This window comes from Boeremia exigua (assembly GCF_020726555.1).
Source record: "Boeremia exigua strain MPI-SDFR-AT-0100 chromosome Unknown C7974scaffold_1, whole genome shotgun sequence".
In the NCBI taxonomy this organism is placed as follows: Eukaryota; Fungi; Ascomycota; class Dothideomycetes; order Pleosporales; family Didymellaceae; genus Boeremia; species Boeremia exigua.
The window spans coordinates 1791964-1807207 of NW_025763518.1; the positions used below are offsets into that span (position 1 = coordinate 1791964).

Genomic DNA, 15244 nt, shown 5'->3' on the forward strand with positions numbered 1-15244 from the left:
CTCTAGTATATATATTCAACTATTGGCCGAATTCGCATCAAGCATTCTTGGTCCAACGGTAGGATAATTGCCTTCCAAGCAATTGGCCCGGGTTCGACTCCCGGAGGATGCATCATCCTTCTTATGATTGAATTGGAAAATACCGTACTTTTTGCTGTTGTAGAGTGATGGATCCAACTACCCTTTTGGCCCATCCAAGCAGAGAGAACGACGGATGCATTTCTTTTGTCGCCGAGAAAATTCTACAGCACTATTCATAGACATTTGAACAACTGGGGACGGCGTCTGCAATACTGTAGGGTGCGATCACAATACTGGCATAAATAACGTAGGTGGGTCTTGGAGTGACTAACAAGCAAAGACTACCCATCCCCAAAATTACAGTTCTGCACAGAGTAGTTGGTGATAGAATTTCTATTTTGAACAATATCTATTCGCTTAACTCACACATTTGAAAGGTTGGTCAGGATCGGCGACTCCCTGGTCCCCGGTCTCCACCCACATTACCTACGCCTGATACCACAGTAGAACGCATTTACCACAACCGCCGGAACAGTCAAATGGTACGGCACTATGTATGCGCGGCACTGAATGGCGCGTTAGTTTGCCTGCATGACCACGGAACCGCCGTTGTCTTCTGCGCTCTGGCCGCAACACCAATCTGGCAAGAGGTACGCATGATCTTTGCCCTCACATGAAACGAAGGCCCGCGATCTCCAACATTGCGCAGCGGCGTGGAATGCGTCCGCACAGAACAAACCGAAATGGCAAATCGTCACTGTTTGAAACGAAATCAATGTACACTGGTCGGAGTCGTACGATCGGTCTTTTCCGAGTACCTACTCAAGACCAGCGGGTGCAACCAAGTGCTGGAGTCGCAAGCGGGTGACACAAAAACCTTGGTTTCAAGGCAGCTGTTCACCGGCGGCGCGTTGATTGGCTTGCCCTACATCGCAATCAAGTCTTGATCAGGAATGAACTCTGGGCTCTGTGCGTTGTCGGTCGGTTGCAGTTCGTGGACCCACTCCAGACCGTCGGTCCGCATGTCAGAGTCGGTGAGATTTTGGTGCGAACGACAGGACGGTCGACAGATTAGGCATTCTGTCGGGGCGTTGAGGGCGGTGATTGGCTGTGGTGTTCGGGTGGAGAAAGTTGGTCACCGACACCCCCATTCGAACGACGATGCCGCTAGCCATGCAACTCGCGAACTTGCAGCAAAAGGTGGTAGGTCGTGACCGTCGTGTATTGTAGATATCTCGCTTGAAATCCATCCCTTTGAGCCGCATCTTCAATTGGTATTCATAAGCAGCACATTGCCATCGCATATTGACACGATCTCACCAAACTTCATCGCTTCAATCGTACTGTACACACACTGCATCGTCATTTAGCTACGAAACAGCAAGCATGTCATCACACGACCAATCAAACTTCCAACCAACACCACCAATCCGCACATCCACAGTCGATTCCCAGAAATCCACAGAATCAACCGGCCAGATGTCTCCTCAATCTGCCCCAGTGTCACCATCATCACGCGCATTCTTCGGCGCCATTACCGAACGCTTGCGCGAGCGTTCAAGAAGCCGGTCCCGAGCAGATACAAAGACATCAATGATTCTGCCGCCCGAACAACTCTCCACAGCACGACCCCAGCACACCCGTCACGTCTCGCAACCTACACCAAGCCAAGCTCCTGCCAAAGCACCGCGACCAAGTCTCCAAGATAGTGGGAGGACGGCGACCGGTGGCGATCCGTGGCGTGGAAGGCACTCCAACGACTGGCTCTTCAACGGCTTCTCGTTTAGAGATACCGCTAAGGACGCTCTTGAGCGTCGAAGGTCGTGATTGAGGATCGGGTTCTTGTTCTAGGTCTGGATAATCTTCGAGGGCACAGAATTTGTCCCTAGGCTCGGATTTGGGGCAATGCGCAAATTGGCGAACATTTTTTCCCCACCCTATAGCATTATTTCTAGGGATCTTTTGGAGGCGTTATTCGTGAACCTGTAGTCCATAGTTGTCATCAATAGCTCATATGGCCCCAAGACGCCACTCAACACACATGTCTCCCACGTACTTTTTCCAGGCCGCAGCAGCATACTCACATCGACTTCCCCATAGGAAACGGAACGTCTAGTTGCTGCCTCCTATCCCACCTGCCTCGGTCCCCGTCTCTATCCTCGTCGCCGCTCCGTTCGTCTTCACTAACACCCCGCTCATCAATCATGACCTCACTGTTACTTCCATCACTGCTTGTTCTGCTTCTTGCCGGGCTCAGACTCTTGAGCCGGGTTGCTTGCAGGCGACTTTGCAACTTGCTTGCAGCGACAGGCTCGGTCTCAGCCATTGCAATAGGCGTAGCGATTGTCATCAGCTCGGCGATGGCGCCTATGTCATTTCCTGAGCTTGATATACTCCTAGACTGGTCGTCGTTTAATCGTTGGCTCTGGGGTAGCGTGTCTGCGAGTACGATACGAAGCTCAGGCAGCCAACGGCTAACGAGGTATCGCTTGATGCGCGACCAGGAGCTGAATTCGTCGACTGCAGGATTGTAGTCGCCCGTCTTGTGCAGCTTCTCGCTGCCAAACCACCGTGTGATTAGTCGCCATTTGAGCAGCCCGAACGTACCAACCATAGTGATGTCAGATTTGGGCCCACGGCTCGTCCACAAGTGCGGATAGTCGTTCGCCAAGTTCTGGTACAAGGACTCGTAGACTCCTCTACGGAGTGGGTTTTGCCGTTGTGTTGAGAGTGAGTGCTTAACTCCGTACCACAAGACGAGGACCACGACCAGGACTGGAATAGCAGTGATGAAAAACCATTTGATGCTAGGATTGCCCTCAAAAGTGTCGACATTCATACCGAAGAAGCCACACATGAAAGTCAATGGCAAGAAGATAAAGGTAATCCAACTAAGGCGCCACATAGACAGGCCAAGCTGCAGAGAATGCCGGGCATCCCGGATACCTACGCTCTTGTACATCAAGTCCGCGAGATCTTTTGTAGGATTGATAAGGTCGCGCTCGCATTGGTTCGTGAGGCGTTCAAACTCTGAGGGTGCGCTTCCCAACCATTCCTGGTCTTTAGGGTCACCAGACGCAAGCTCTTGAAGGTAGCCACGCATGTCGTCGACCATGTCGCGGTGTTTCCAAACCAAACGCTCCACCTTCAGCCACAGGGCACTGTTGCTCCAAAGCTCTTGGTCGCGGGACTCATCGGCAGGATTGTCATATATCTTGTCTTCGAGGATGCCCACGTGGGTCTCGCAAGCTGCGAAGAAACGGGTCCAATTGTAAGCTAGAGCCTGGAAGATGTCTTTCAGAATGTAATCTGTGCACTGCACTGTCAAGGTCTCGTTAGAAGAGGCTTCCGCACGCGAAAGATAAAAAGTGAGACGACGCCAGCGAGATTCCACCTCTTGTCGAGCGCCGATTAGCGTGTCCTTAACATCGCCAGACTGTGATGACTCGAAGACGATAATGGTACTGCCATTGTCCAAGGTGTTGAGTTTGGGTATATACTTCTCCCTGTGCTCGTTCGCGTTGACATCGCCGTAAGACTTTTTCAAGCGCTGGTAGTCCTCGAAGTCTTCCTCGTTGTAGGGATTGGGTATGTCGGGATCGGTTGCTGATCCAGGCGTGGAGGAACTCAGCTGTATGTAGACCGAGAGACGCTGCACAAGGGCGTCGTAGGCATGAGAAGGCATCTCGTCCGTGTCATAGCCGTTGAGCTCCATCATTTTGGTCCCAGTTTTGGCATTTTGCACCTTTCCTTTTGGATAGTGCTTCAGGTAGTCACAGCTGAATGCAGCACGGCTTATGCCTCTCCAAGGATCGTGCTGAGCCCGGAACGTCCTCCCATTAGGTACTGGTTTATTGTTTCGTACCATTGGTCGTTCGTGCTGTGCCCATCTGCTGAAGGTCGTTCCAAGTAGGTCATGTTTTCCATCGATATTAAACTTGCCTAATAGAAAGCGCACGGCCCAAGGCGCGTTCTGTACGTGGATGACCCTGAGTGCCTGCTGCGAGCGGTCTTTCTTCGAGTAAAACCTACGCAGGCTGCCCACATCACGAAATTCCTGACTGACCACCTTTCTCTTGCCCTCTGGACTATGTCTCTTTCCAATATAGTCTATCATCAGGACGCGACCATGTTGCCAGCTTTCGTCGGTCCATTGTTCGTGCCACTGGAGGTTCGGACTATGCTTGCGTTTGTGTCCGGGACCACCTTGACGATGACGAGCATCTGATTCCGAGTCCTCGAGAGCAGAACCCGACCGTACATCGAAGGTCTTGGCTCGCTCTGCTTGCTAGTTAGTCGGAGCCTCGACTTCTATTGGCTGCTTAGTTACCTGCAGTAGGCGATAGCGACGGTTGCGGCGGCTCGCCAGTCGCCGTGTCTTCCACAGTGATAGGCGGCGGTGGGTCCGATCTCGAACGCTTGAGGCTGCTCATGGCTACGCTAGAGAATTGGTGAAGCCTGGTTGTTGGACGTTTACCATCTATTATAGAGTTTCGGAGTGCCTAGGTACGCAGAACGGAAAAGCAAACAGAAGAGGAGGTGCACCTGTGACGCAGGAAGTAGCAAACAAACGACTTGGGAAATGACGATGTGTATCGATGTTGCCTGAGACTAGATACGAACATAGACATAGAATACGCGAGGCTGGGTGTGATCGCCATGGTGATCGTTGGTGGAGCTTCGCAGCTTTGCAATGTGGGGACGGGAGTCATGCTCGTGGGTGCTGCCTGCAGGTGAGGGTGTGGAGTTAGCCAAGGACATGGATCGGCACGCAAGTTCCGAGACAGTTGTAGAGCCTCATTTACAGGTTGCAATTCGACCTATCATCAGTAAGTTTGGAGTACACTAGTAGTCTACCTAAGTATGACAAGACCCGATCGACTTGCGAGTATGTTTGTAGCGTGTTTCTTGACAGAATAAATACACCAAGTTCACATGTAGGCTTGGAGTCAAGACTCAAATTCAAGTTTAGATTAACATCAAAATTAGAGTTCTCTACAATGCACCACGTTCTATTATTAGGGAGTACAGGAGTCTGGGTAGGGCAGATCAAACTTACAATTGGGCCGAAGTGTGACCTCGGTTCATCTATGAGGCGCGCCCATCTCCAAAACTCAAGTGGGCACAAGTCAGCTTGAGAAATGAACCGACGGCGCGGGGTCTGCTTAGTGAGAAAAGCCAAGGTTGGGAGATACTTGCTGAATTTGTTCGCTCTATACATTGCAGATCTACTCGTTGTTCGCATCGACAGTACTGTTCACGGACTAACTCCACGACTCCAATCCACCTGCGGGTATCCATATCATGCAAAAAGTCGTCTCGCATACTCTATAACTCATCATGGCCATCCGCTTCCGGCATCTTGATGTCACCTTCCGGCCTGTTAAGTGCATGGTCAAGAACCACACCACTCTTCTTCCTGTACTTGTCCCACACGGCATGAAAGTCCTTCTCCATGCCCTTCTCCATCTGGTCTGGTAGCACGACAACGTACTCGACATGCAGGTTACCGTACTGAAGCCCATCGTTGTTCTCCAGCTGTTGGTGCCACACGGGCATACCCTCCTCTTTGAGGATCTCAATCATGTTCGGTTGTACAACTTCGCCACGCTTGCGAGATAGCTTGACGACGTGTCCGTCCAGGTGCGTGACATTGCGTGTCCAGTCACCCATCCAGGCCTCTCTCAACGACAGTACCTCGCGCCAGAATAGATCCGGGCCTCTGCGGCGGAAGAAGGTGCCATCGGTACGTTCGTGGTCCTGTTCACCGAGTGCTGGGTCCATCTCCACGAGGTGTACGATTAGATCTCCGGCTACGTAGTCTGGACTCTCATCGGCTTCGTTCTCGTAAGTAATGCGCACACCCTTGGGCATGCCCTTCTCGATGTCCAGTTCGTGGGTTTCGGACTCGCGGACTACCCTACTGCCGTGACAGACAGAGCATGGGTGTTTGATCGTCTTGCCCTTGCCGTGGCAGGCATCGCATTGCATCTGAACCTGCTGGAAGAGCCCTGGTGCGAGCTGCTGTCTCCTGATGACTGCTCCGCGTCCACCGCAGGTACCGCATGTTTCGACATGTCCATCTGCAGATCCCGAGCCTTCGCAAGCAGAACAGATAGCCTGCTTCTCAATCGTGAATTCCGTCTTGCGCCCGTTGTAGAAATCGCGTAGGGGGATGGCAACGCGGACTTCCATATTAGGTCCTCGTCGCTCTCCGCCTTGGTGTCCGAAGTGACCTGAGCCGCCGAAGAAACGTGAGAAGAGGTCAAAGGGATCGTGACGCTGACCCGGGCCGTTGCCCTTCTTATGTTGCTCGATGCCCTCGTGGCCGTATTGATCGTAGATTTTGCGTGTCTCCTCGACGCTGAGGACATCGTAGGCTTCGGCCACTGCGACAAACTTCTCACCAGCGGTTTCATCTCCACTGAATTGTGTCAGTGAAGCTCAAGGGACGGGGTGGGGGAGGTAAGTAGATCGTTCGACATACGGGTTCTTGTCTGGGTGAAACTTCTTGCTCAAGGTACGGTACGCCTTCTTAATCTCGCGCTCGGAGGCATCTTTCTTCAGACCTAGCAGCTATAACAGAAGTGGTCAGTGACTGGGCGCAACTTGAATTTAGGCGCACTCTTAAGAGAATACTCGACATACTTTGTAGTAGTCTTCTGCACCGAGAACCAGCAGTGCAAAGCACAGGAGGAGCGCCAATTGCGCTATCCGTATGAACATCTTGTCCTATCTGTAGCACCCGTAGTGGTACGCTGAAATGTTGAAGCGTTTCGAGGAGAAAAGGTAGGGATGACTAGAGATCAAAGAAGCTACATGAATCTCAGGAACCTACTGCCGCAACAAAGCCAGCGCAAGCAACAGTCAGCGTGAAAGACAAGAGCGAAGTGAAACTCGAAGATGTAATCGCTGGAGCTTTGGATATCTGGCAGTTAGACGACAGCCAATCGGAGGAATGCTTGGCGCGCCCGACTGCGCGTCGAACTTTTGCGGAGAGGCCCAGCATCTCCGTGCATCGATTGCGGCAGCGTCAGCGTATCGGCGATTCCAACCCTTCGACTATACAAGCAAAGACGCATTGAGTTGCCGTCTGCCCTTCTCCACAGCTCAGGTCGCCATATCGACAGCGCCGAGCGCAACGAACATCTTTGTGCGCTCTCAAACCTCACACACCCACCATGGCAACAAAAGCAGTGACCGAGGCCATCACAGCCGCGCCTCTGGTGCAAAAATACATAACCTCGCAAAAGGTCGGCGTCGTCGTATCCGCCGGAAAGATGTCGCGCGCAGTCAAAGTCCGCATTGCTGGCCAGGAATGGAACAAGCTATTCCGCAAGCACTTCCCCTCGCACAAGCACTACACCGTGTCGGACCCGAACAACTCCCTTGTCGAAGGAGACGTTGTCCGTATCACTTCAGGCCACCGCACAAGCTCGACGATTCGTCACGTTGTCACCGCGATCATTGCGCCGTTCGGCGAACCTGTGGAGAACAGACCGAAAGTGCTGAATGCAGAGGAGCTGGATAAGCTGAGGGTGCAAGAGCGATTGATGAAGGATGTCCGCTCGGCAGACCGGGGGAGAAAGGTGAGCAAGATGAGGCTGCATGAGGCGATGACGCAGCGTGTCAAGATCCCCACGCTTGAAGAGGCTGTAGAGAAGCTACGATTACATCAGGAGATGGAGAAGACACGAGCGGCAAAGGGCGGAAACCAGGCACACGCAGGGCAGGGAGGTCAGAGAGAGACCAAGCGCGACAGGAGGAAGGCAGAGAAGATCAAGAACCGTACGGAGAGACATGCTGCAGAGAGGGCTGCGAACGCGAAGAAGCAGGTTGTGTGAATCCGGAGACGCGAGAAGTGATGGTGTATGATATCCTGTATTTTCTGCAGAAGATAAGACGAGCGTTATTGTACCATAACCTAGCACTTGCACGATCTGGGAGTTCGTATTCCTTGTATTTGTATTATCGTCTTGAGCAATGCAATGAGCAGCTCGTAGTATACAAGGATGAGGGTATCGCAATGTTTCATCAGGTTGCCGTCCCTAGATGGCCAAAAACTCCAAACTTTATGCTTTAAGCGATCAATGCCGTGTCCAAACGCCTCCTGTTCTTTGATCATATCGTGAGTGCATTCCTCATTAATGTCCATCGTTCTACTCTTCGACGAGGTCGTCCATATCGTCTTCCACTTCAGTGTCCTCTTGGACTTTCGCAAGGAATGGGTGCCGGAGGGCCTCATCAGCAGTAATGCGTTTGGCTGGATTGCACTCCATGAGGCGGTAGAGGAATTGCGTAGCCTCTTTCTCGTCATCTGCTAGCTCTTTCTTCGGCGCAGTCTTGTCACCAGTCCTTCCTGTGCACCAGAGGATAATCTTTTCTAGGCTGTGCCCACTCTCGCTGTAACTGGGAATGTTGGTTTCGAAGACCTGACCATGTAGCAATGATGTCTCCCTCATTTTCTTGCGACCGAAAATGGTACCGATCTCGAGCAATGCGTCAATATCGTCCGCGCTGTGGAAGAACGGAAAGCGACGAGATAACATGGTCAGCAAGATGACTCCCACGCTCCACATGTCAATGGAGCAAGTCTGTTGTGTACATTTCAAGAGCACCTCAGGAGCACGGAAGCCGCGAGTGCCTGCCCGATTGGCTCGGCGGCTGTTTCGTGTGTCGTTCTTCGGGTAGCTGGAGGAGTTGGGACCCGAGGACTGAGTCTGTGCATATACGCTGTGAGTTGTTCTGTGACGGCGATCCTCATCCGACAAATGACATGCACATTGGTGCCAGTCTGTGCCCTCGCGCTCCGCCAATCCAAAGTCGACGAGGACTCCACGCTGCAGAACCGGGTTATACAGAAAATTGGTTGGTTTGACATCGCGGTGGATGATCTTCTTCTGATGTACCGCTCGAAGTGCTGTGATCATACTCCGGAAGTACAGACGCATCTCAGATATCTTCATATCTCGGTAGTAATCGCGAAAGTCGCGATGCTGGAAGTAAGGTAGTACAGCAACGACCTGGTCCAGATGACGGAAGGCAGTGATAAGAGGACAAACCGAGTCCGAGTCTCTGAGATCGTAGAGCAGTTCGAGCTCGTTAAAAATACGGATCGGGCTGCTTGTGACATAGATCTTCTTGATGGCAACATAATGTGGTCGTTTTTGTCGTTTGCGATGTTCTGACGATGGCCACTTCTTGTTCTCGCGCTCTTCAATATCCCAATCGTTGTCGTATTTGTCGTACTCCAGATCTTCAGCCTTATATACGGTTGAGAACGTGCCTGTTGACGTTGTGAGCCCCAACATGTGACCGTGCATATGGCAGGCCAATGCCTGTAAACTCACCTTCACCAATACGATTAATCAATCGAAACCTCTTAGTGATACCCGCAAATGTCTCTTCGAACCGTGCCATGTCATCGGCGACAGCATCTTCAACTTCTTCATCACTACTGTCGACTGTGTGCCTGCTTTCATCGAGGGGATCCATGCTTTCGCCCAGTTCGGAGTTGACTTCCTCTTCTTTCTGTTCATCCTCGTGCACATCAATCTGCTCTGCCTGGCGTTGCAGTGACACACGAGCCTTCGCCATGGTGGGTGTTGGCAGACGGATGTGTTGTGATTTGCGTGTGTGAGAGCATTGGCTCGGTCATTGTTTAAAAGACGCGACAGAGACCGCCAACCAAATGCGGCAAGAAATAAACACAACACCCCTAGCGTGCCTTCCGACTAGCAGCCCGCATCGTCCGTTTGTTCGCAACAACACTCGGTCTGCCACAACGCCGTGTCGCCACTTCTTATTCTTTTGTGCTTTCCTTTCTTTCTCTTCACGCGACTCTGCGCAACATGGAGGCGCGCGTCGATTTCGACATCAATGAGGCGATCAAGCTGTTTGACAGCGATCCCTCAACCATCCCAACCACGGAAGCGCCGCAAGCACTGCAGGAGTGTGAAGAGGATCCAGAAGCGCTATCATCGCTGTCCTTGATCAATAGCGAGCTGAACCCTGTGGTTGATGCAGTGGCGGAGAACCCAGATGCGATCACATACAGTTCTGTTTTTGACACCATCCAATTCCTGCTCAAGTGAGTCCAGCTGCCCCGCCTTTCCACGCAAAGTGGTGACAGATCATTGACTGACATGCCTCTTTTACAGAAATTCTTCGCAAATACCCCCGACCGCTCTAGGCAAGATCCTCGACTTGCTTGTTTCTGCACTCTCTGCACAAGCCGACATCGTACACGTCGATCTCGAAGCTGAAGAGCAAGATGCGATCCCACACCACAAGACCATTCTGGAAATGTACGCCTTCTTGTTACGATGGACCATATCTGCAGTCGAAACAAGAGCGCTGGAGAAGTCGGCCTCGGCGCCAGCAGCACGAGGGAGGGGCAAGACAGGAAAGTCAAAGACGGGAAGTAGCAAGGACGGGACTTGGGACGCAGCGGCACAACTCGAGACGGCGCTCGATCGCGTGAGCAAAGTGTTGAAACTGAAACTGGGCCGCATATTCGTCACGACGTCAGAGCGAGACACCTTTATTGGCCTTTTCACAAAGCCAGTGTACCACATTCTGGAGAACGAAGCCAGGGTTAAGAATACCGCCATCCGGAATCACTGCTTCAGGGTGCTCTGTATTGCTGTAAAGCATCATGGTCACGCATACACTGCCCAAACATCGATTAACCAGTGCCTCACGTATTTCGAACACCTTTCTGAGCCTATGGCCGAGTTCCTCCATACCCTGGCCGACGCTTACGATTACTCTCAATTGGCTGAAGATGTTCTCAAGGATATTAGTACCAAGGAGTACAGCGCCACAGACTTGAAGGGCCCCAAGTCAGTCTCGATATTTCTAATCAAGATTTCTGAGCTGCTACCGAACCTCATCGTCAGGCAAGGAGCGCTGCTCAACAACTTGTTAGACAGTGAGGCGTACACTCTGCGATGCGCTATGATCGAGGTATGCGGCAATATTATCAACATGCTCAGCAAGTTGAGCCAGGACGATCGCAGCGATGCCCACAAGAGGAATATGGACATTTTTTTTGAGGTTCTTGAGCAGCGGTTCTTGGATATTAATCCCTACTGCCGTTGCCGAGTTATGCAGGTCTACGTCAAGCTTTGCGATCTGCCACATATGAGCTCGAAACAAGCGCGCAAGCGCCGGCAGATGGCTGCAGACTACGCCGAACAAAGCTTGAAGGACAAGAGTAGCAACGTACGACGAAACGCCATAAAGCTGCTATCGAAACTCGTTGAGACGCATCTCTTTGCGGATATGTATGGTGGTCTGTTGTCAACTGAAATCTGGGAACAGGGGCTTGAGAGCATCGAGGCGAGTATCGCGGCGCTGAAACCTCCGGCAGAAGAGCTTCAGGAGCGGACACCAGGCGAGATCGATGAATCAATGCTGATCGACGCAACTCAAGCAGATGTTGGTGTCGCAAAGGATCCAGGCGAGATGAGTGCGGAAGAGCACAATGCTGCAGCTGCAAAGGTAGCGAAGGACCGCGAGACTGTCCAAGAACTTGAAAAGTTCAACAAGGTTCGCTCCTTTGTTAGACAAGCTCTGAGGTTCATCGAAGTCATCAATGACGCGGCCGAGCAGGTGATGCAGCTGCTTTCTTCGAAGAACAAGAGTGAGGTCATCGAAGCGATGGATTTCTTCACCAAAATCGATGCATACAAGATTGCAAATGCCAGGCTTGGTATTAAGAGGATGCTTCGACTTATCTGGACCAAAGGCAACAGCGACGAAGGCAAAGGCGTTCAAGCACACCTCATCGACTGCTACAAGGACTTGTTCTTCAATGCGCCTCCAGGTTGTGACGCGAACCAGGCCGCTAATTACATCACCCGAGGTATGATTAGTCTGACCTTCGACACAACTCCGGCGGATCTCATATCCCTTGAACAACTCCTCAGCACTATGATGAAGCAAGGCCTGGTTAACAGCCTAGTCATTGAGAAGCTGTGGGGCATATACGGATACCAAAAGAAGGACATATCCGTAAGGCAGCGTCGAGGTGCCATCATCGTACTTGGCATGTTGGCGCTCTCATCGCCCGACATAATTGTGCAAGAGATGGAAGCATGCCTGAAGATTGGTTTGGGAAAACTCGGTCGTCGCGATTTCGGGCTTGCTCGCTACACATGCGTCGCTCTGCGAAGAATCAGTGCTGCATCCGGAAAGTTGCAGGCTGGTGAAGCTCCCGCTCCGTCCGTTAAGCTGCCGAACGATCACGCTGTCTTGATAAGGTTGGCTGCAATGTGCGAGATGGAGTCTGACAACAAGGAATGGTTCGGAGTCGCAGATCAAGCAATCAGTGCGATCTATGTACTGTCCAAGCATCCTGATGTGCTCTGTTCAGAGATCATCAGACAAGTGGCAAAACGCGTGTTCGCTCCAAAGGCGCCCTCCCGGCCAAACACAAGCTCGGGTCAGAAAAGCGACGACTTTGAGCCTATGGATGTGGATGGTGGCGAAGAGATGCCTGACGCGCCTGTCAACGAGGTTCCGAATCCGAAGAAACAGAACTCGGCACTAGCATTGTCGCAGCTTCTATTCATTGTCGGACACGTTGCCATCAAACAGATTGTCCATCTCGAACTCTGCGAGTTGGAGTTCAAGCGTCGAAAGGCTGAGAAAGAGAAGGATAAGAAAACGGCGCCTCGAAAATCTCTAGCGCCGGAGCCTACACCTATGAAGAAGGGGCGCAAGAGAGGCGCGCTTAAGGATCCGACGCCTGCTCCCGACCCTGAAGCAGATGATCTTGATCTCATGGCGGGTACCAACGAGGATGACTTCACCGATGCCATTGCTCATGTACGCGAGCGAGAACTATTATTTGGCCCACAGTCTCTTCTCGCCAACTTTGGCCCCCTGGTGTCGGAAATTTGCGCCAACAATATCTCTTACAACCACCCAACATTACAGGCTCAAGCTGCGCTATGTTTAGGGAAGCTCATGTGCGTTAGCCAGGAGTACTGCGAAAGTAACCTCGACCTTTTGCTCAATATTCTTGAGCGTAGTCAAGATGCCATCGTTCGAAGCAACCTTGTCATTGCCCTTGGTGACATGGCTGTATGCTTCAATCACCTAGTCGAGCAAGACACTGAATTCCTGTACCGCCGACTCGATGATAACGATCAGAGTGTCAAACGCACCTGCCTCCAGACGTTGACTTTCCTCATTCTGGCTGGACAGGTCAAGGTCAAGGGTCAGCTCGCCGAGATGGCCAAGTGTATTGAGGATAGGGACAAGAAGATCGCAGAGATGGCACGCCAGTTTTTCAGCGAATTGTCTACAAAAGACAATGCCATCTACAATCAATTTGTCGACATGTTCAGCACCCTCAGTGCTGATAACGGGCTCAGTGAAGATGCCTTCAAACGCATCATCAAGTACCTTGCTGGGTACATCGAGAAGGTAAGCCCATCAGCCACTTCCGACAACAGTGTGTATACGTTACTAACCTTGAGTAGGAAAAGCAAGCCAAGCAGCTTGCTAATAAACTCGCTGCCCGCCTGCCTCGTGCTGAGAGCGAGCGGCAATGGCGAGATGTCGAGTATACGTTAGGCTTCCTCCAGCACAAAGACGAGGATATTCAGAAGATGTTATCTGAGGGATTTAAGGTTGTACAGGCATCAGGGTAGAGTTTGTGCATCACGGTTTCTGTGTTGTCTGTTATGAGTTATGCGATATGATACCTTGGGTCTGGTCATGGTCAGCACGGCGTTATTTGCTTGTTCAACTTGTTCAAGTCTGGACGATAAGCTCGAAGTAGATGTATTGTCATATTGAAATGATGATGATGCTGGAGCGATGTTCTCGCTGTCAATTCCACTGCGATCAATGCTCGATAGTTCGAGAAGGTTAAAACCTTCGAATGCAAGAAAACGCCATCGAGGTACGCTATGCGTTGCCCACACTCTGTAAAAACGCCGTGATGTGCTCATAATCAACTGCTCCCTCCGTACCACTTGTCTACTGATATGGTCCCTCCCCTTCGTGGGTCCGGCTCTCTCTTTGTTATGCTCCTGGTGCTCCCCTACCAGTCCGTCGCCGTCCTTCGCCTTCCCCTGATGTCATGTCTTTGCTGCCGGCTTTGGTTTCGGGTGATTTGGATGTGGTCCACCGTTCATGCCCTGGATCATCGAGAAGAGATACTTCTCCCTCGATGACCCAAGGGAACCACATTCCCCATCTAGTCACGCAGCCGCAAGCGTGCCCATAGGAGGATATGTTTTCTCGTCGACCGTCACGCGCGGCATGCATGTGCACCATTCACTTGTAGGAACGTGGTTCATGACGCCGGAGACGTGCTTGCCACAGCCCCACCAAGTGGTCTTGTCTAAGGGGGTAGTGTTAGTACGGGCATGACGGAGTGAGTGGTCGGTGAATAGGCTAAGGGGAGATAGCGGAGTTAAGCGACGTACTGCATGTGTCGCATGCTGCCTTCTTGCACATGTTGGCGAGCCCGTGTTTTCGGATATGGAGAGAAGCAGATGTGACAGCGCGGTGATGCAAGTTGTACCGTGCAAGAATGAATGGAAGACCTGAGACGAAGACTGCAGACAGTCGCGGGCCAGGTCAAGCCACTCGGTTGAAGCCCTTTGTTTTTGCGCGGCCAGAAGGACTATTTCAGGGAATCGCCAGCGTCCACTTCAAAGCCGCGTCGTCACAGTGTGGAAGGAAAGGGAGAAGTGAACCGAGCGAGAGCGTAGAATTAAAAAAAAACTTTTTCTTGCATACGTTGCGTCTATGTAGAAAGATATATATTAGGCCCGTCTACCCTCGCCGTTCGGACGCAGAATGAAGGATTCGCGGTTTCGTGTTCACAGGCCATACAGTCAGCAGTCGGCGATGTGGTAGTCGGCGACCTCATCCGGAAGTACAGCAGCGTCCAATCAAAATCGCACTGGAAACCCTGCGGCACTCTGCGAACCCACACGCTTCCCCGAGGTCCCCTTAGCAGAAGCGTCAGAGACTGCGCCCATGCCACCCACGGCGTGTAAATGCACGACAATTTCGCGTGGGACTGCTTGGCAGCGGGAATGGCGTGGTCAGGCTGTCACCGATGACCTGTTAACGCAATTTAGTGACGATAGACTGCGACCAAGGCGTGCCTAAAGCCAGGTAAAGGTGGTAAGGCCATCAAATGGGAGCGGTGACGAACTGCTAGAGGGTGCAGGAAGGTGGAGAGTTTGTGGTG

At 51.9% G+C, this 15244-nt stretch overlaps 6 protein-coding genes and 1 non-coding gene across 7 annotated transcripts; 4 read left to right on the forward strand and 3 right to left on the reverse strand.

Moving 5' to 3' along the window:
- Window positions 1–41: 41 nt before the first annotated feature.
- On the forward strand, window positions 42–112 carry C7974DRAFT_t5. The gene has a single exon. It is a non-coding gene; the product is annotated as a tRNA-Gly (tRNA).
- Window positions 113–1226: 1114 nt separating this feature from the next.
- Window positions 1227–1974, forward strand: C7974DRAFT_14961 (uncharacterized protein). Its single transcript, XM_046135755.1, has one exon. It carries the CDS (start codon window positions 1408–1410, stop codon window positions 1846–1848), a length of 441 nt encoding a protein of 146 aa, XP_046002868.1. The 5' UTR covers window positions 1227–1407; the 3' UTR covers window positions 1849–1974.
- Window positions 1975–2101: 127 nt separating this feature from the next.
- On the reverse strand, window positions 2102–4454 carry C7974DRAFT_407825 (uncharacterized protein; the record flags this gene model as incomplete). The annotated part of the gene is made up of 2 exons (XM_046143271.1): window positions 2102–4302; window positions 4352–4454. The coding sequence occupies 2 exons, from the start codon at window positions 4452–4454 to the stop codon at window positions 2102–2104; spliced, it is 2304 nt and encodes a 767-aa protein (XP_046002869.1).
- Window positions 4455–5207: 753 nt separating this feature from the next.
- On the reverse strand, window positions 5208–6912 carry C7974DRAFT_348824 (uncharacterized protein). The gene is made up of 3 exons (XM_046139418.1): window positions 6670–6912; window positions 6509–6597; window positions 5208–6445 (listed from the first exon to the last, which is right to left on the reverse strand). Exons 1-3 carry the CDS (start codon window positions 6745–6747, stop codon window positions 5350–5352), a joined length of 1263 nt encoding a protein of 420 aa, XP_046002870.1. The 5' UTR covers window positions 6748–6912; the 3' UTR covers window positions 5208–5349.
- A 126-nt stretch (window positions 6913–7038) lies between these two features.
- Window positions 7039–8022, forward strand: C7974DRAFT_14987 (uncharacterized protein). Its single transcript, XM_046135757.1, has one exon. It carries the CDS (start codon window positions 7203–7205, stop codon window positions 7863–7865), a length of 663 nt encoding a protein of 220 aa, XP_046002871.1. The 5' UTR covers window positions 7039–7202; the 3' UTR covers window positions 7866–8022.
- C7974DRAFT_14989 (kinase-like domain-containing protein) lies at window positions 8023–9677 on the reverse strand. The gene is made up of 2 exons (XM_046135759.1): window positions 9372–9677; window positions 8023–9307 (listed from the first exon to the last, which is right to left on the reverse strand). Exons 1-2 carry the CDS (start codon window positions 9616–9618, stop codon window positions 8181–8183), a joined length of 1374 nt encoding a protein of 457 aa, XP_046002872.1. The 5' UTR covers window positions 9619–9677; the 3' UTR covers window positions 8023–8180.
- A 47-nt stretch (window positions 9678–9724) lies between these two features.
- C7974DRAFT_459841 (non-SMC mitotic condensation complex subunit 1) lies at window positions 9725–13820 on the forward strand. The gene is made up of 3 exons (XM_046146120.1): window positions 9725–10111; window positions 10182–13458; window positions 13515–13820. Exons 1-3 carry the CDS (start codon window positions 9873–9875, stop codon window positions 13683–13685), a joined length of 3687 nt encoding a protein of 1228 aa, XP_046002873.1. The 5' UTR covers window positions 9725–9872; the 3' UTR covers window positions 13686–13820.
- The last annotated feature ends 1424 nt before the right edge of the window (window positions 13821–15244 follow it).

What these genes read in the sequence shown, in the direction of transcription:
- C7974DRAFT_14961 (XM_046135755.1), top strand. Translation starts at nt 1,408, where the DNA reads ATGTCATCACACGACCAATCAAACTTCCAACCAACACCACCAATCCGC.
- C7974DRAFT_348824 (XM_046139418.1), bottom strand. Translation starts at nt 6,747, where the DNA reads ATGTTCATACGGATAGCGCAATTGGCGCTCCTCCTGTGCTTTGCACTG. An exon ending in GTGCAGAAGACTACTACAAA is followed by an intron (nt 6,598 to 6,669) that starts GTATGTCGAGTA and finishes CTTCTGTTATAG; the next exon opens with CTGCTAGGTCTGAAGAAAGA. An exon ending in TTTCACCCAGACAAGAACCC is followed by an intron (nt 6,446 to 6,508) that starts GTATGTCGAACG and finishes GACACAATTCAG; the next exon opens with TGGAGATGAAACCGCTGGTG.
- C7974DRAFT_14987 (XM_046135757.1), top strand. Translation starts at nt 7,203, where the DNA reads ATGGCAACAAAAGCAGTGACCGAGGCCATCACAGCCGCGCCTCTGGTG.
- C7974DRAFT_14989 (XM_046135759.1), bottom strand. Translation starts at nt 9,618, where the DNA reads ATGGCGAAGGCTCGTGTGTCACTGCAACGCCAGGCAGAGCAGATTGAT. An exon ending in GATTAATCGTATTGGTGAAG is followed by an intron (nt 9,308 to 9,371) that starts GTGAGTTTACAG and finishes CAACGTCAACAG; the next exon opens with GCACGTTCTCAACCGTATAT.
- C7974DRAFT_459841 (XM_046146120.1), top strand. Translation starts at nt 9,873, where the DNA reads ATGGAGGCGCGCGTCGATTTCGACATCAATGAGGCGATCAAGCTGTTT. An exon ending in ACCATCCAATTCCTGCTCAA is followed by an intron (nt 10,112 to 10,181) that starts GTGAGTCCAGCT and finishes CCTCTTTTACAG; the next exon opens with AAATTCTTCGCAAATACCCC. An exon ending in TTGCTGGGTACATCGAGAAG is followed by an intron (nt 13,459 to 13,514) that starts GTAAGCCCATCA and finishes AACCTTGAGTAG; the next exon opens with GAAAAGCAAGCCAAGCAGCT.